This window comes from Anguilla anguilla, chromosome 17 (assembly GCF_013347855.1).
Source record: "Anguilla anguilla isolate fAngAng1 chromosome 17, fAngAng1.pri, whole genome shotgun sequence".
Taxonomy (NCBI): Eukaryota; Metazoa; Chordata; class Actinopteri; order Anguilliformes; family Anguillidae; genus Anguilla; species Anguilla anguilla.
This window is the reverse complement of record NC_049217.1, coordinates 8,004,983-8,023,212: the sequence shown is the minus strand read 5'-3', so window position 1 is coordinate 8,023,212 and position 18,230 is coordinate 8,004,983. Positions and strand designations below refer to the sequence as shown.

The 18,230-nt window shown below is 45.2% G+C and overlaps 3 protein-coding genes across 4 annotated transcripts in view; 2 read left to right on the top strand and 1 right to left on the bottom strand.

Annotated features, from left to right (window-relative positions):
• The window catches only part of LOC118216743 (serine-aspartate repeat-containing protein F), a 6,406-nt gene extending 4,336 nt beyond the window's left edge, over positions 1-2,070 (top strand). Inside the window, exons 4-6 of the mRNA XM_035398189.1 lie at positions 620-674; positions 1,045-1,081; positions 1,724-2,070. Of these exons, the coding sequence (XP_035254080.1) occupies positions 620-674; positions 1,045-1,081; positions 1,724-1,757 (126 nt within the window). The 3' untranslated portion in view covers positions 1,758-2,070. The remainder of the gene's footprint in view (positions 1-619; positions 675-1,044; positions 1,082-1,723) is intronic.
• Positions 2,071-5,707: 3,637 nt separating this feature from the next.
• On the top strand, positions 5,708-10,627 carry nosip (nitric oxide synthase interacting protein). The gene is made up of 9 exons (XM_035398202.1): positions 5,708-6,019; positions 6,331-6,436; positions 7,076-7,157; positions 7,411-7,546; positions 8,087-8,271; positions 9,042-9,158; positions 9,565-9,635; positions 10,057-10,165; positions 10,266-10,627. Exons 1-9 carry the CDS (start codon positions 5,950-5,952, stop codon positions 10,335-10,337), a joined length of 948 nt encoding a protein of 315 aa, XP_035254093.1. The 5' UTR covers positions 5,708-5,949; the 3' UTR covers positions 10,338-10,627.
• Positions 10,628-16,248, bottom strand: rcn3 (reticulocalbin 3, EF-hand calcium binding domain). 2 transcript variants are annotated; one of them, XM_035398194.1, is made up of 8 exons: positions 16,152-16,248; positions 15,276-15,503; positions 13,947-14,140; positions 13,003-13,175; positions 12,761-12,821; positions 12,346-12,437; positions 12,013-12,120; positions 10,628-10,843 (listed from the first exon to the last, which is right to left on the bottom strand). In XM_035398194.1, the coding sequence occupies exons 1-8, from the start codon at positions 16,169-16,171 to the stop codon at positions 10,736-10,738; spliced, it is 984 nt and encodes a 327-aa protein (XP_035254085.1). In that variant the 5' UTR covers positions 16,172-16,248; the 3' UTR covers positions 10,628-10,735. The 2 variants fall into 2 exon arrangements, with proteins under 2 accessions (XP_035254085.1, XP_035254084.1); XM_035398193.1 differs by having other exon boundaries at positions 10,644-11,616.
• Positions 16,249-18,230: the final 1,982 nt, after the last annotated feature.

Here is an 18,230-nt window from a genome sequence, read left to right as displayed (position 1 = left end):
CTGGCTGTTGGTGGCTACTTCGGTTAAGGCACCAGCACATGATGGTGTGTGGATGAGCCCCACGGTCTCAGATTGAATCCAGTGCCGTGGCTGGCAGCTCCATAGGCACCATGCAATTGGCGGTTGCATCGCCCAGGTTGTGGAAGGGTTCAGCCGGTTAAGGGTCCACGTTTCATTGCTCTCTAGTCATCCCTGCTGGTCAATCTGGCACTGTGGGCTCCATGTTAAAGCTGCATACGAAAGGTCTTTTTCCGACAGCACTCTACGCTAGCTTAGCTGTAGTCTGTTAAGAGTTGATTTACACTGAACAGTGTGCAAAAGTAGATATGCCGTGTCATCTGTAAAGGTTTAACCCCTGAACTCCTCTCACATGCCATTTCCCAAACATGCCTTTGAGCTCCATGGAACAAACCACATTCTCCAATACTATTCATCTTTAACGTCAGGACATTATAATTCACTTGATGGCCTTTCAAGAGGCCCTTTCTATTCTAGCATTTATCTAACTGGAACAAATTTACCATGGGGCCATTCTGAAACTACAGTTCTGTATGGATAGTGGACGGTGTGTTACCTACCAAGTTTTTAAATTTATTTTTCTGCTGTCTTTGTTTTCTAGGAGTGTAAATTCTGCTACGTCTGCCCTGTAATATGTGAGACCGTCTGCAAACCTGGTAAGGGAATGAGAAGGGGCCGATCGGCGGGGGCGTATAACGGGCAGACAGGGCGCTTGTAAATGAAATCCTTAAGCTGCATTGCTTCAGAATTTATCCTGAATAAATGCACACAATGAAAAAATAAAAAATACACCAAGCTGCGGAAGCGCTATGGGTAAGAGCGCCTGTCAAATGGCGGCATTGTACATAGTGCATTTTCCAACTGTTCGCGCTCATATTTCCACAGAGAAGCATGAGAAATGCATGTACATTTAGATGAAAATGTATGGTGTTATAATTTTACGGTAGTATAGAAAGTGCAACACATACGGTACATGTCTCTGTGAAAATACGTGACACGCCTGACAGACTGATGTTGTTATTTCAGGTGGATTTGTTGATGCTGTTTCTGGATCAATCTACAAGTAAGGATGCTGTAACGCTGTTGTGGGCTACATTTCATTTTACATTTACACATATTTGCATTGAATATGTAATGTGGGCATTTCCAAAACAATATATACATATTTTTTACATTTATATTTCAATGAAAAGCGTTTGGACTTAGTGCAAGGATGAGGCCCACAGTACTGAATGTGATCCTGTGTCTGTAGCCTCTGGGGCTCAGAGTACTGTGAGGTGATAATCTCTGGGTGTGTTACATCACCCAGGGAAGGAGGGTTTTTGTCACTAGGCTATACCTTGGCTCACTGTGCAACAGCGACCCCCTGTGGTCCACTGGATGTTTGCAGTCTGCCTGCACCAGCTGTGCGAGGTGTGGTTCTCCAGCATGGTGACTGCATAGCCCAGTTGGGGGAGTACAGCGTAAAAGGAAGTTAGCTGCATACACTTTGGAGGACAATATTATTACTCTGCTCTCCTAAGGCCTGATGATGAATGTTACAAATGCAGGCCTAAAAACACCACTAGGATTTGGAATTTTTTTTGGGAAAATAGTAAAACAAAGGATAAAAAGTTGTTAAAAAACATTTTAATTAATTTTATTCATACACGTACTGTGGTGTGCTGCCAGTAACTTGTTAACTCTTCCTTATGTGTTTCTGCAGGACAATAGCTAGTGTCTTTGGGCGTGGACACTAAGCCCCTGTCGCCACCATGTGGCTGAGGAAGGCGCTGCAACAAACGGGATTTTCTTATTACTTTGATTATTATTTTGATTATCTATAAGTTATTTTTCTGTTGCTTTATAGATTTGAAAACATCACACAAATGCACACCAATGAACACATTAAAGAGAGTAATTAAAAGTGAAGTAAAACTAATTATTTATTTATTGTTTAAGGAAAGGTTCTAAGGAGAGTCCCAAGAAACAGGAATTCTTTATAAATTTAATAATTTTGTTGGTCTGATGGAAGGAATACATATGGCAATAAAATATTAGGGACATTTTAAATGTTTGTGCTGCAGCATTTCATTTTAGTGTCTTCTACCTTTCTTGTCCTTTATAGGTTTCCTCAGAAAATACTCAAATAAATAAATAAACAAGTAAATAAATAAATAAGATAGATATAAATGCAAAAAACAGAGGCACACAATACTATCTGCTGATCGAAAGCAGTAAACACAATGAAGTCACTCAGTAACATAATGGATACTGCTGGGTAGCTCATTCTGGGCCTTGTTTCATGAAGCAGGATTACTGAGTTAGCTGGATAACTATGCTGAGTAAAACCATGAAGCAGGATTACTAAATTAGCTGGATAACTATGCTGAGTAAAACCATGAAGCAGGATTACTGAGTTAGCTGGATAACTATGCTGAGTAAAACCATGAAGCAGGATTACTGAGTTAGCTGGATAACTATGCTGAGTAAAACCATGAAGCAGGATTACTGAGTTAGCTGGATAACTGCACTGAGTAAAACCCAGACCAGCTCATTTAACTCCAGTCCAAGTTCCAGATTTGGGGTGTTTCCAGGTTTTACTTAGTGCAGATAACTAGATAACTCCTGTAATGTGTGCTTTAAAAAAATCCATTCCAGTGAAATGGATTGCAAAGCAAAATGGGCTGTAGAGTCACTCAGTCATGGGAGGGCTAGTGCTGGCTGGGGTGATGATGTCACACTGTGCTCTAGTGACACCTGCTGGCCGCTCGTGTGTCTGCAGCGCTGCCTGTTGAGTCTTGCTCAGACTCCGCTCTGCCTGAACCTGTCTTACAGCCTGCGGTGGGATAAGAACTAGCGGCTGACATGATGTGCTTTGGGAAAGAACACAGGCTCTCTTGAATCGATAGTGGATGTTTCAGGAATGAGAGCAGATGTTTAAATGACTGGGCATTCTACATTGGGGAGAATATATAAATTATATTGTTAATGTTATATTAGACAAACATAATTCACACACGGTTTCTTAAATTTTCATTCATTCTGATTATAACCTGGTGATCTGGTACACAGTGAACTAGATAAAATTACAGATTTAAAAAAATGTAAGGTTGGCACACACACAGGAAACACAAATTAAGAAGGTGACAGGCGTTACTTTATCAGAGGCAGTGAAGGTAAGGGGAGAGGCTACAGGAGGTGCAATGGCACAGATTCAGAAGGGGCTACTGGAGGTACCATGGGAGGGATTCAGGGGAGAGGCTACAGGAGGTACAGCGGGACAGATTCAGGGGAGAGGCTACAGGAGGTACAGCGGGACAGATTCAGGGGAGAGGCTACAGGAGGTGCAGTGGGACAGATTCAGGGGAGAGGCTACAGGAGGTGCAGTGGGACAGATTCAGGGGAGAGGCTACAGGAGGTGCAGTGGGACAGATTCAGGGGAGAGGCTACAGGAGGTGCAGTGGGACAGATTCAGGGGAGAGGCTACAGGAGGTGCAGCGGGACAGATTCAGGGGAGAGGCTACAGGAGGTGCAGTGGGACAGATTCAGGGGAGAGGCTACAGGAGGTGCAACGGGAGAGATTCAGGGGAGAGGCTACAGGAGGTGCAGTGGCTGGGGCAGAGACAGCCTGAACTGAGCCTACCCTCCCATAAAAGGGTGAGATAACAGATGTGCCAGTGCGCTCACATCTGAGAGACTTCTGCCATTCATTGCTAGAGCAAGCAATGAACAGGAAGTCGTCAAACAAAGTACTTCCTGAGGGCGTACATGGTCACTCAGTATGGTAGGGGTGTCAGCCTGGCTGGATGAACCTATGGCTGAGGATTATTATTATTCGTAACTCTTACACCGGTAGCTCATCCACATTGGTCACTGGAGAGAAGAGGGTGTGAGTCAGGTGATCAAACAAAGGAGGTTCACCAGCCATACTGCCATTACAATGATCTGCAAGGCAATCACATACATGCAACAATTAATACAGAATCTGCAGGTATTCAACACAAAATGCATCACATCATCTCATTGCATATCTCACAATCAATAGTTGGATGTTTTCTTCCATGAATTTCAGTTATAAATTGCTTTTTTTCAGGAAATCATTATTCGAAGCAATTTTGCCTTTATAAACACCAAGTACCTTTAAGAGACAAATATGTATTGTTTCACAAGGTCTGAGTTTTTGGGAAATGTAACTGTTTCCTGTTAAATGCAATTTGAAGAGGAATGTCACAATCTGTGTAACTTATTACAATGTACTTATTAGTACTAAAGGGCTTAACATTTCCAGTCAATACAACTGTTTCTATAACATTATGAAGCAGACATGACCTGTCTGCGATTTCTATAACACTATGAAGCAGACATGACCTGTCTGCTACTTCTATAACATTATGAAGTGGACCTGTTTCTGCCGCAGTGGTAGGAGGTAGGTGTTGGCTGGCAGGGATCACATCATCTCTGAGGAACTAAGGTTCCTGCCACTCCGGAGGTCGATGACACAAAGCAGAGGCTGATGGGTGATCCTGCTGGCTGTCTGCCTTCTGGGATTTGAAGGCTTTATTACTGACTACCACACCTGGCTGTCCAAATGTAGACCTCCTCGGTCAATTTCCTCAGTTTGGGCGCACCACTCATCAAAGGGGTGGGAGACGTGTCAATAACTAACAGATTTCTGAATGAAGGACTTTGCTCTGAGTAAACTGTCCTGAATTTCACATGGATAGATTTTTTCAATGGTGTGAAAGCATTTCAGCAAGAGACCATATCTGTGCAGTTTTCCACCCAGTTTTCCACCACCTTCTTACTGGAGCATTTCAGTGCCATGTCTTCCTCTACAATTTTATATGACATCCAAATGAAACAGTACAAGCTAAGGAACACTGGTACACACCAGTAGAAGCTAAGCAACCCAGACACCAGTTCACTGAATGTGGATTATTATGCTGACATTGTTTCCCACCTGTGGGATCTCAGTAGCGGAATGAGGTGAGTTTGTGCTGAAATGCATGATGGGGGTTCAGTAACTGGATTGCCCTGGAGCAGGCCTTTATGACTCCAGTGTCTCTGACAGGACTGATTTAGGAATTGTGCCTGCTGTAGCTTGCCGAAACCACACCCTGAGCTGTCTCAGGGCATCGTAGAGACATGTGATCTCCTTTGAGACAGAGGGGTCCACTCCACCACCCCCGAAATTAAACATCTAGGTGGTGGATGCAGGCAATGACCTGTCCTTAAAGACCCAAGACGTGGTGTCTTTTGACTCACAGGTGAACTAGAATACAACCATGAAGACACTAAGGTCATTTATTCTTTAGAATATAATTTAACAGAATAGATTAACTGTAGGCTTTTTATCACTTTGAAATGAACGTTTGCTTGCAAATAAATTTCACTTATTCTGAATAACCAATAGCAATGTTGGTCATAGAATATAATCTAAAAGTCGCTATTGTTGAGAGAGAAAGTGATTTTAACTGATGAATGGCTGTTGAAGGGAGCAAAAAAAATTCAATCTTGTTTTGTGTATGCGATTTATTTTATGACACTCCGGTCCGATATACGTACACGTACTGAATTTTAGCTTTTGACTATCGATAGACAAAATAACTTAAATGTCGATTGGAGGATCTGAAAAGACTCCACCACTGAACTGTACAAGATGTAGTTCATCTATGGTCTCCACCGACATACTGAACCGGATATAGAAGGTTCACAAACGGAAGTTAGTGTGTTGTGGAAGTGGTTTAGGTAACATGTTGTAGATTAATCTTCGTCTTATAATTGTTTGATTGGTATTACTTTGAAATATATTAAACTGCATCGTGAAGTATTCGAAAGTTAATTTTAGCTGACTAATTTAGCAAGTTAAAGTGTCGGTGGGTGTTACACTGAATTCGTTTGCGTGTTTATTTACTCCGTATTTAGCTCTCCCGGATAGACGATAAAACTATGACACGACATGGCAAAAACTGCACGGCTGGTGCCGTGTACACGTATCATGAGAAAAAGAAAGATACAGGTGAGTTTTTGTTTCCGCTTTCGCCAGTTAGCCGACTAACTGGCATTAACCGGCACGTATTTATCCTGCACAAGCTAGCAAGCTAGTTAACCTATGTTACATTTTGCCTGGGGTTTATTATCGTAACCTACTGTGTAAACTGTTTGGTCGAGTTTATTCGACTGACGTTAGGTTATATTTGGCGATGCTTCTTTTTAACTATAGGTATTATTATTATTATGTGTTAACTACAATCAGTCCGTTTTCATATTGTGTGTTTCATATTCACATGAGGGCTTCTGTTTTGAATTCTCATCTCCCTGTTCTTATAGCGGCCTCTGGATACGGCACACAAAGCGTGCGGTTGGGGAAGGACGCTATAAAGGACTTCGACTGCTGCTGTCTGTCTCTCCAGCCCTGCAGGGATCCTGTCGTTACGTCAGTCACGTTCCAATACGGTCATGCACTCAGATCTGCATCGTTACCAAAGAGATTCGATGCTCTTTGTCGTTACGCTGTTTAGACCAGTAATATTCGAAACCGCTTAAGTACATGACCAATATAGCCTATACATGGACAATTAGCAATCACTACAATAACATAACCAGAACAGGCCATTCAGCCCAACAATGGTCACCATTTTCGTTATTAATTTGTGCCTAGTGCTCTGATAATTGTTCCTAGTGCTCTGATTTATCAAACAAAAATAATATTTCAGAATCCTTTTGAGAGTATGCAATGGCCTGACGGGACATTTGTGTAATTGTGATGGAATCATAACGTCTTGTGTTCTGCTTGGTTTGTTTGTTTGCTCTCAAAACTGAGCTTTGCGAATTGTGTTTAGAATATTAATACGCTAAATTAATGTTTGGAGGTATATGCAGTGATATATTCTGCGTTTTTCTAAATGTTGCAGAGTTCATATGAGTGTCTGTGGGATGAAATGTGCTGTGTACAGACCTTCAGATATAACACTGAACTTTTTACTGTTTGCTGATGGTGAGACAACTGCTCATGGGTGTTTTTTTTTTGTTTGTTTTTTTTGTGTTGTTGGTTGCGCTCATTTTGTGTGTTCAGTGCGGATGGCTACTTGTATGAAAAAGAGGCCATTCTGGAGTACATCCTTCACCAGAAAGTGGAAATCGCCAGAAAAATGAAGGTTTGTCTGACCAGCTGCTCCCTCTGTGTGTCTGTCTGCTCCATGTGGAAAACATTCATCAGTCATTATATAGAAAACCCTCTGCCATGTATCCGACACCTCTCTCTCTCTCCCTCTCTCCCTTTCTCTCTCTCTCTCTCTCCCCCTCTCTCCCTTTCTCTCTGTGTCTCCCTCTCTCTTCCGCACCCTCTCTCTGTCTCTCCCTTCCTTCTCTCCCTTTCTCTCTCCCTCTCTCTCTCGCTCTCTCTCTCAGGCTTATGAGAAGCAGAAACGAGCTCAGAAGAGCGACAGCCAGTTGGAATCCACCTCCGGCGAGAGAGAGAGGGTGGAGAAATTCAAGAAGAGAGAGAACAGCATCGTCTCCAAGCCCATCAACCCCTTCACTGCAGGTACGGGGGGGATGAAGTAGAAAGAGAGAATGGGGCAGTGACAGGTCACAGGTACTGGAATTGGGGCACTCGTGGGTATATAGAGTAGGCACATTCACTGAGGGTCTTTAGATGACCATTATAACTTGGTCATCTCTGCGGCATTTCTAAATCGGTGCAGATAAAAGTTGTGTCGCGCAGTATTGGCACTGACTCTGCCACTCCCCCACAGAGTCGAACTGACTTTGTACCTCGTCCAATAGTAGCCTGCCATGGCCGCGCTGTCGACAGCGATAAACTCGCACACTTTCTGGAACATAACCAACAGTTTCCAACCAGTCATGTGAACCTGGGGAAGGGGAGTGAAAGGTGAATGCAGTGGCTTAAAACGGAAAAGGCTGTGTTTAGAGTCAGCCCAGTCTAAGCCGGCCGGTCTCTGTTGTGTCTCAAGTGCTGTACGGTAAGCGCCCGGCCAATAGGGCGAGGGCCCGAAGGTCTGTCCGGATCCGTGCGTCCGGGTTCCCAGGCCGTCTCCAGGGTAACGCTCGGTCTCGCCCGCAGCTACGTCCCGGGACTCGGAGGGCAAGAGCGGTTCGGTCGGGCCGGCCGCTGGCTCCAGCGCCGCTTCTTCCTCCGCTGGGTCCAGCTCCGGCTCCGGCTCCGGCTCCAGCTCCACTTCCGCCCTCCCCAGCTTCTGGATCCCCAGCCTGACCCCCGAGGCCAAGCCCACCATATTAAAGAAGCCCGTGAGTCCCTCTCCCCTTCCCTTTCTCCATCCCGTCTCCTTCCCTCTCTCCATCCCATCTCCTTCCCTCTCTCCATCCATCTCTCCTTCCCATATTCTTCCCTCTCTCCTTCCCTCTCTCTTTCCCTCTCCCCTTCCTGTCTCTGTGGGTCTGCAGCACCTCTGCGCGTGCCTTTCCTGCGCAGTTTGGAATGGGTGGTCGTGCGCGCTGCAGCGCGACCTCGTCGTGACTACTGCTGCCGTGTCAGTAGTGTCACTAATAGTGTCACTATCACAAGTTCCCTGCGCATATCTTTACCATCTTCTGACCCAAATGGCATTACATTACATTACATTTATTTGGCAGACGCTTTTATCCAAAGCGACGTACAAAAAAGTGCATTTCATGGTCATGGACAGCTACAAAACACATGACGAGCGCCTTTCACTGAGAACAGTGGAGGGCTTGTGTGAAACAAGCCTTGTTTGTCTTTGATGTTATGGTGGATGGCAACAGTTGCCAAGCCGTGATTGGAGGATCAGGGAAAGAAGGCGGAGCTTTGCTAAAGGTCAGTTTGACCGAGGAGCTGGGTTCCATACTGGGAGAAAATGAGGGTCAAAGTAAAAAAAAAAAAAAAAAAAAATCAAAAATGTGTGATGTGGCTGTGGGAAGAGTCTGTTTGAGCAGTGCTGTGGGGCGGGGACTGACCTGCAGACCGAGCTGTTTGCTCACCGTCCCGCGAGAGAGTCACGGTTTACCCAGAGCGCTGTTATCTGTGACCCCTGTCCCAGGTGAAGACCGTGCTCTGCCCCATGTCGGGGCGACCCCTGAAGATGAACGAGCTGATCTCGGTGCGCTTCACGCCTCTGGACCCCAGCCTGGACCGGGTGGCCCTGCTCACACGGCAGGTGGGTCTCAGCCCTCAGTCCTTGTGCTGGTACAGAGTGACATTTCAAAGAAGACACAATAATGGGCAGACATTGCTACATCAGCTACATGAGGGACCTTGATGTCTAAACCATGTGAAATGACCAAGTCTAGAGTATGGCCATGTTTATGAGTGGGGCCAAACACATGCTGAATACAATCAAAGGAGTTTAGTAGCCTTGTTACATCAACAGTTTTAGGATCTGTGGGGACGTCCATATGAATATTAAAATCTCCAGTGATTAAAACATGGTCAAAGTCTATCAAAATTCTGGAGAGCATACATTTGCATTTATAAGATGTGTCGTGTGCATTTAGCGTTAGCACTAGCCCTATGTTCTGTGTGAGATGGGTTCCTGTACAGAGCCTTCCTCTCCTGTGCTCCAGGACCGCTACGTGTGCGCAGTGACCAAAGACACCCTGGGCAACTCCCTGCCTTGTGCTGTCCTCAGGCCATCGTGAGTGTTTCCTGCCACCGTCAACTTGACGACTCGTCTCCCTGTCTTTTGTTACATTTAGAATGTGAAGTTGTGTCAGAATGTAAAGAGACCACCACAATGTAGGTTACAAAAAATGAAACTCATGACAAAAATAAAAAAATTAGAACAATTTAAATATTTATTGAAGAGTTACCCATTGTAAAGGGGTCACTCTGCATAAATAGTAGTATATGGAATTGTAATATGTCTTGAAATGTTTCTTTTACATCACTCAAAACTTGGGATACAATATTAATTAAAAACCCTGATAATTAGGAACTACTGGTCTAAGCAATGTTGGCTGAAACTGTACTGGTGTTTTTGGACACGTGAAGAATTGTTTGTGTCTCTGTGTGTTCCTGTGTAATGTGTGTGCTGCCGCGCACACCCCCTGTGGCAGCGGGGTTGTCGTGACGATGGAGTGCGTGGAGCGTCTGATACGGAAGGACATGACCGACCCGGTGACCGGGGACAAACTGACGGAGAGGGACATCGTCCCGCTGCAGAGGGTGAGCGTCCGTCAGTCTGTCCGCGCGGCCAAGCCAAGCGCCCCTTCATTCTCTCTGACTTCCTGCTTCCTATTTCCTGTTTCCTGTCTCTGTTCTGCAGGGAGGAACGGGCTTCTCTGGCTCTGGAGTGGACCTGAGGGCGAAGGAGGCTCGTCCCGTCATGCAAGTGTGAGATGGAGAGGGAGGGGGCGGGGTTAAACTGCGCTGGACTGTTTCTATGAACTATGGGGATTTTTTAATACTGCAGACTATAGTGTTCAGAATAATGTAAGTGAATAATGTACTTGTGTGTATTTGTATGTCGTGTGTATGTGTGTGCATGTACACACACACAGTTACTCCTTACACTGGTCATTTAGTCACATTTTTATTTTAACAGACCCACAATCTCAAACACGCACGCACACAAACACACATACACGGACGCTTGTACACGGATGTATAATAAATGGAAAAATAAACTACGATGTACACAAAACGTCTTTATTGTGAGAGAAAGCCGGGTGGTTTTCCCACGCGAGTGTTCCTGGTTTTGTACGGTGTTCACTTGGGGGACAAAAAGAGACCACGTCAGAACTCATCGTGGGGCTTTGTCATCAGGTTCCCATAGTCGGTTATGGAACTGCCCGACAGAAATTCCATTTTGTCCAAAATCTCTGAGAGCGAAAGTCGACCATCCTGAAAAGGGTGGATGCAGAAAGAGGTAGGCTAGCTGGATCGTAGACCGCTGATACTAAACTGAAGTGTTTTTTTTTATTTATTTATTTATTTTTTTCTTCTTAAATCTCATTGTTCTCCTAGCTTTGGTAATTCATCCCTCCCTCCACACGACTGCAGTGTATTGCAGTTTATTCCATTCTAGTCAGGGACCCCCAAAACCCCAGTCTGGCCTGCAGGAGCTGTTGGTAAATTGTGGTAAAGCCGTGTGTTGCTGTACAGTATAAATACGTGCTGTGTGGGGTTCAGTGCATTTTTTTGTGTATTGAAATGAGGCTCACTAGGGCTGTTGTATTGCTGTACTTAACACAGTACAGTACTAACATATTGGATGTGTGTATACTAATTACAGGATGAAGTATGGAATGTTTAAATTATGGTGAAGCTTTTGAAATAATACATTTTTAGCTTTTGACTATTATTATTATTATCTTACCCTAGAGTCATCTGTGGTGTGACGATGCTTTACCACAATTATGCCAATGCTACCGCTGCTTTTACAGTGCCTTTGCTCCCAAGACCCCTCTCCCCCAAACAAAAGCAATGCATTTGTTACATCTTGTCCACCCTCTCCAACCTGCACCACTTCTACCCCCGACTCCCCAAGCCCTTGCACTCAAACGTTATCAAAGCTCCTCGTGTCTCCTGGTGAGGTCTTCCCCATAATTGGTTGCCTGGCTTCCAACAAACATGTTCCAATTGGCCAGGATCTCCTCCTTGGTGAGTTTCTCGTTCTGCTCGGCCAATCACGGCGTAGAGGTGAAGGAAGAAAGCGCCACCCGCCACCATTCATTGCGAGCACAATCGAGCATCAGAGAGAGAGACGATTTAAAGAGTAATTATAATTAGAGGCCATTCAAATCAAACTGTTAATTTTCACACAGATCTTAAACTGTAATAATAACATTCATATATAACTTAAAAAAGATTTGAATTGAAATTCTTGAATCAATCATGTCATCTGCGTGAAAGTGTGGAAAGGTCAGTACGGAGCAGCTACCATTCCTTACGGTACTCTGTCCTCAGTGGCCTCAGGCTTATATTTTTCCCTTATATTTAGGTGCTCACATCCCATAATGACACCGTAGGGTAAGAGAACACTGGGGAGAGGGAGGAGGGGGCAGCGGTACCTTGTCTCTGTCGGTCTCATGAATGAGGTGCCTCGCCTCGTTGTCCGCGTGGTCGATCTCTCCAGGAAGGATCCATGTGGCCACTTCGGCGGCGTCCAGAGCCCCGTCCTATCAGTACGAAGAAGAGAGGGCCGTGCCCGTTTAACCAGCCAATGAGGAGCAGAGCAACCGCGACGCAGGCTCGCACAGCGCAGTCCATTACAGTCAGTCACTGTCAATCACCATGAGGGAACCAAAACATGAGGAGGCCTTGAAACTGACAGAACCTACATATTAGAAATACGGTTTCAAAATGCCCTCAATACCACTGCAGATTTTCACAGTGATGCATACCTTGTTCAGGTCCCTGAAGTCCACAAACTGTTTTTTCTCGGTGGTCACCCACTCAGGCTCAGTCTCTCCATCTTCAAGTGAGAACATGTCACCTGCAGTCAGAAGCAGGTTACAGGGCATTATTGCAGATCGTCTTTAATGGCCAATCCATGCACTAGAACAGACCCTTAACAGATACCAGACCATAGAGCCAATCCATGCACTAGAACGGTACCTTAGCCGATACCAGACCATAGAGCCAATCCATGCACTAGAACAGTGCCTTAACAGATACCAGACTGTGGGGTTTATCCATGTGCTGGAACAGAGCCTTAACAGATACCGGACCATAGAACCCATCCATGCAATAGAAGAGTGCCTTAGCAGATACTAGAAGGTCGGGGGCTAGGGGGGAGGGGGGGTTTACTAGCCTTACCTATGTACTCTTCTAGGTTTATGAGCCCATCCCCATTCAGGTCAATGTCCTCTATTGTTTCCTGGAGACAGAAAAGAAGAGGAGGGGTTTGAAAAACGGCAGGTTGGAATCCAGTGTTCCTCAATGCATCCTCCCTGATGCGAGTCATTCATGCATGTGTTTGTCATTATGGACCTCTGTGTCCAGCCAGTGTACATAGCTGGTATCAGCCAGACTGATATCGTTCCTTTCTGCCCGCTCACCTTCACAACCACGTCCTTCATATGGTCATACAGTTCAGGGTGTAGGAATGCTGTCATCTCCTCCTTGGTTGCCATGCCGTCCGCGTTTCTGTCCGCGGTTTTAAATCTCCTCTCGTCCCTGGAGACCATGGACTTGTAGCTGGACTTCTCGTCACCGTCTCCAAACTTCTCATCTGAAGAAGGCGGGATTTTCATACATTCAGTGCCACTTTGACTGTAGGCTGCTCTACAGTGAGAAAATGTGTCTTAATCACGTGAGACAAGATATTGGCCAGTAACTAGCCCCCCCCCCCCCCCCCCCCTTTACTGCACTACTGTGAATTGAGTCATACCCACCCCCCCCCCCCACTCTCACACAGGAAGTAGCCATATCTCCCCCACTTTCACACAGGAAGTAGCCATACCTCCCCCACCTCATACAAGAAGTAGCCATATCCCCCCCCCCCACTCTCGCATAGGAAGTAGCCATATCTACCCCACTCTCGCATAGGAAGTAGCCATACCCCCCTCCCCACCTCGTACAAATAGCCATACCCCCCCCCCCCACTCTCACACAGGAAGTAGCCATATCTCCCCCACTTTCACACAGGAAGTAGCCATACCTCCCCCACCTCATACAAGAAGTAGCCATATCCCCCCCCCCACTCTCGCATAGGAAGTAGCCATATCTACCCCACTCTCGCATAGGAAGTAGCCATACCCCCCTCCCCACCTCGTACAAGTAGCCATATCCCCCCCCCCCACTCTCACACAGGAAGTAGCCATACCCCCCCCCCCACCTCATACAAGAAGTAGCCATATCCCCCCCCCCCCCCCCACTCTCACACAGGAAGTAGCCATATCCCCCCCCCCGTCACACAGGAAGTAGCCACCCTCCTCTCCCACTGGAAGTAGCCACACACCCCCCCTCTCACACAGGAAGTAGCCACACACCCCGCTCTCACCCAGGAAGTAGCCATAGGTTTTGTTTTTGTACTCCCCCCAGGAGACCTGTCCGTCATTGTTGAGGTCGAACTCTTTCCACTGCTTGTCCACGTCCTCCTGGATGTATCTGTTCTGCCTGTGCTTGATCCACTGGTGCAGCTCCCCGTGGCTGATGTGCCCGTCGCCGTCCGTGTCGATGCGATCCACTATCTTCCTGCCGGAGGACAGAAGGGAAGGGTAAAACCAGCCGGCAGGACGTGGACACTGCTGGGCAGGAAGTGACACAACACTGCAACACCGTTCCACTGAAGAAGGAGGTAAACGGATTAATCATGGTCGACAGAAAGGCCGTAAGAGAGAATGAATATTCTTGTGTTTGTGCTCTTCTGTCTGTATCTTTCTCATTAGTGGTTGACACGGTTGAGGGTGCAGTGCATGCTTCCAGAAGATCCTGTTCTGAAGGATCCAAAATTGCACAAGACGATAGAGATTATGACAGTCAGTTACATTACCATAAAAACTTATAAAACAGCATAAATCTGGCTTCTTGTGTGGCACATCCAGCTAAAGCAGTGGTTGAGAGTGCTTGGATGGGCCCCATTGTCAGGAATTGTATGGTGACCATTCCACAGCCTCCCGTAGGGTGGGGTGTGGTTAGCTGTATCATTGAGGGATGGTTTCAGATGGAAGGGGGATTCCTCTTCATTGCACAGGGGCAAGTATACCTGCAGTCTGCCCGTGTAGCAAGTGTAGCGCAGCTAGTTCGCTAGTGAAGCATGGCGAGATGCGGTAAAAACAAAGGCCCTCCTGGCAGGTTACCGTGACAACACCCTCTGGTGACACAATCCTCATTTCGCCTTTAGCTGACTGGTAAAGCGTTTGCCTATGAAGTGGACGAGTCAGAGCGTCTGGTTCAAATCCCACCTCGGGCTCATTACATCACAGGCATTTAGCAGACGCTCTTATCCAGAGCGACTTACACAACGTTTACAAACATCCATTTACACAGCTGGATATATACTAAAGCAAAGCAGGTTAAGTACCTTGCTCAAGGGTACAACGGCAGTGTCCTACCTGGGAATCTAACCTGTGACCTTTCTGTTACAAGAACAGTTCCTCACCCATTATACTGCACTGCCGCAGAGTATAAACTCTTAACTCGTTACATCTGCATCAGCTGCGTAACAGCAGGCGTGCAGCACAGCTGCAGGACTGCAGAGCGCATGCTTGTTTTCCCTCAGTGGAGGAGAACTTTCAGTGGTGGGACAGGCTTTCACCTGTGATTGGCTGCTCCAAAATGGGGGTGGCGGTTAGAACACCGGAGATGTAAAAGATGACCTGTGATTTACCCCAGTTTTTCCTTGCTCTCCTCGGGAGTCAGCTGATCAAAGGTCTTAGCCTCTTCCTTTCCCAGGAAAGCCTCGTGGTCAAACTGGTAGCCCTGGGCGTCGTCATGGGGATGGTCGCTCAGGTCGCCGTGGTGATGCACACGTTTCTCTTGCGAGGGCACGGCAACCGCCACTGCCAGAAGCAGTGACACTGTCCCTAGCAACGGCATGAGCATCATTTTGCCTTTCCTGGATGAAGGATAACAAACACGACCGTAAAGCAGAACCAGTAAGAGGAGATCACTTAAAAAAACTATTTCTGAATGACTATAGACGTCACATTTATATATAGATAACTTGTTTTTAATTTTGTAATAAATATAGATAATACTGAAACATGGTGATGTACTATATTAACCCTCCTGTTATGTTGCGGGTCAAATTGACCCTTTTTAAAGTTTGAAAATCTAGGAAAAATACTTAAAATTATTTTTTCAGTATGAAACTTCTTCTACTGGCCTTAATTAGTGTAATCAACATTTTAAATGAAAATGGTTCATTTCATGTATTTGCAAACCCCCCCTGTATGGGGATTGACCCGGGAACATTTTTGCTGTACCTAAAAAATGAACAGAACAGGAGGGTTAATAAGTGTATGAGCAGTTTTTCGAACAAGTCCTGTTAAGCCAAAAAAAAAGCAAAAAAAAAAAAACATGTTGCAACATTGCAACCTCTTTGCATGCGTTTGGCAATACTTTTGCAAGCAGGTTTAACGCAATTTCTCCAGAACTAGCAAACTTCGTTTCAATGAAACAATCAAAGAATATTGTTTTAACTCCTGCCATATGTGTAATTTTATTAAGCAAAGGTAATTACATTTAGCAAAACAATACTTACCTATTTCCTCTCAAACACATTTCCAAGGGATCACTCTCTCGACTTTTCCCACAATACGCGTTGGTAGTCTCTTTAAATTATATGCCTGGAGGGGATGCAACCGATTCAACAGCGGACCAATTGAAAACCTGTCAATAGAGATGTTCACCAATGATTGCGAAGAAACAAGAAGACCTGAGTTGTGATTGGCTTTGAAGCGCCACGTTGACACGCGAATGAACGCTGAGCGGGGCGTAAGGGAAAGCACGAGACATCAGTACTGTAGTCTACACCTACTTTAACATCAGCCTGTTCAGGACACGTTTGCTGTAAATTAAACGGCTCAGAATTTGAAACAGAAGTACATTCAATTTTGAACTTTCTGACGTTTGATAACCCTTTATTGCTTTGTTCAGTTTATCTTCATGCATTTTATTGGGAAACGTTAATTTACCAGTGTACCAAAAACAGATATTAGTCTGATGCGCGCAGCAATGAATGGCCGTAAATATTGCAGTAAAACATTAACCTCCTGAGACCCGGACCATGTTTTTATGTGTATTTTTATAGATCTCCTTGCTATTTGTAACTAGCAGCACTTGATAACTGTGGAACTACGCGATATCTTTGAACAGGTAATAGTTTTTGAAAAAAAATAAAAGTCCTCGTATGGACTTTCAAGCGGAAAATGTGTGCGCATAAACATTAAGCTGTGTTTCTATGAATCTACCGCTAGAGGGAAATATAAAATCATTGTTCTGTCGCGCTCATCGAAGTGAGCAAAGTTTGAGGCGGGAATCAAAGAGCGCTCGCGCAGTACTGGGCTTCACAGAATGTTAATGAATGGCAAACGTATTATTTCCCGTTTCTTCGAGTCTCAGCGTGGGAAACATCAAATACTGAAAAACATTGCGCACCACTGTCTTAAAACACCGTTATGACACCACACACTCTGAAACATATTCAAGCTCTCTATTGCTTTGTAATACCAAAACTCCACCATCATGCTGTCCCTGGCCTGATCATACCGCTAGCTACCGTATCCACATCTTGTCTATCCTCTCCGCCAATGAGAGAGAGAGAGACAGAGAGAAAGAGAGACAGAGAGAGAGATTTGTATTAATGATCTTGCCACAGTATTAGAGAACAGAAACATCCCTGGAGTTTGTGTCCTTTCATTTTAGGGTAATGAATAGCCATCTCTTTAATCCTTTATGTCTGCACATTTTTTTCTGTACTATAAAGTGCATCTCAACAGTTGCTGGCAGTATCTGATTAATTAACGTTTCCATTGCGGGCCACGATTAAAGGTAGGAGAGGATGTCAGGAGGTGAGATGAGGCCGCAGGGAAGAATAACGGACACAGGCACTCGTGAGGTGGGAAAATGATGTCATCATCTTTAGCCGACACCCGTACACATTGAGCTCCTCTACGGTTTAACCTGAGCACTCTGAGGCCTGTGTTCAGCCAGTCTCAGTGCTCAGGCTGTATCAGTGAGTCAGCACTTTTTCACATTTATGTTTTTAATCTTTCTCCACTGGCAGGGAAAAGGAGGGAGGTCAAGCAGTTTATGGGACTGATTAATCTATGCCTCTGTGAAACTGAACGGTTTAAAGGCTTTCCAAAGTTATGCTTTACACAGAGATTCTGTGCACTGGATTGCAAAACTTGCTACAGTATTAGTGTGTTGTTATTATTGCACATGCATGAAGTTTTGCTGCACTGATTGAGCAAGAATGACTATAGTATTTGCTGGGTCCTGTGACCTGCTTAATTATATATATCCAGTGAGCTCCGTAATGTTTGGAACAAAGACATTTTATTTTCTTGATTTGGCTCTGTACTGGACAATTTTAGATTTGTAACTGTAAACATTGCACATGGTTGAAGTGCAGATGCAGATCAGTTTTAATTCCTTTGTCTGATATTACTATAACTAATGTGTATCTCTCAACACTTTTACCTTGCCTGCATGTGTGTTTGTGTGCATGTGTGTGCATGCATTGGTATGTGTGTGTGTGTGTGTGTGTGCATGCATTGGTGTATGTGCATGTGTGTGTGCGTGCATGTGTGTATGTCTGTGTGTGTGTGCGTGCGTG

What these genes read in the sequence shown, in the direction of transcription:
- nosip (XM_035398202.1), top strand. Translation starts at nt 5,950, where the DNA reads ATGACACGACATGGCAAAAACTGCACGGCTGGTGCCGTGTACACGTAT. An exon ending in TGCAGGGATCCTGTCGTTAC is followed by an intron (nt 6,437 to 7,075) that starts GTCAGTCACGTT and finishes TTGTGTGTTCAG; the next exon opens with TGCGGATGGCTACTTGTATG. An exon ending in CCACCATATTAAAGAAGCCC is followed by an intron (nt 8,272 to 9,041) that starts GTGAGTCCCTCT and finishes CCCCTGTCCCAG; the next exon opens with GTGAAGACCGTGCTCTGCCC.
- rcn3 (XM_035398194.1), bottom strand. Translation starts at nt 16,171, where the DNA reads ATGTGTTTGAGAGGAAATAG. An exon ending in ATGTGTTTGAGAGGAAATAG is followed by an intron (nt 15,504 to 16,151) that starts GTAAGTATTGTT and finishes TCCTTCATCCAG; the next exon opens with GAAAGGCAAAATGATGCTCA. An exon ending in ATGAGACCGACAGAGACAAG is followed by an intron (nt 10,844 to 12,012) that starts GTACCGCTGCCC and finishes CACCCTTTTCAG; the next exon opens with GATGGTCGACTTTCGCTCTC.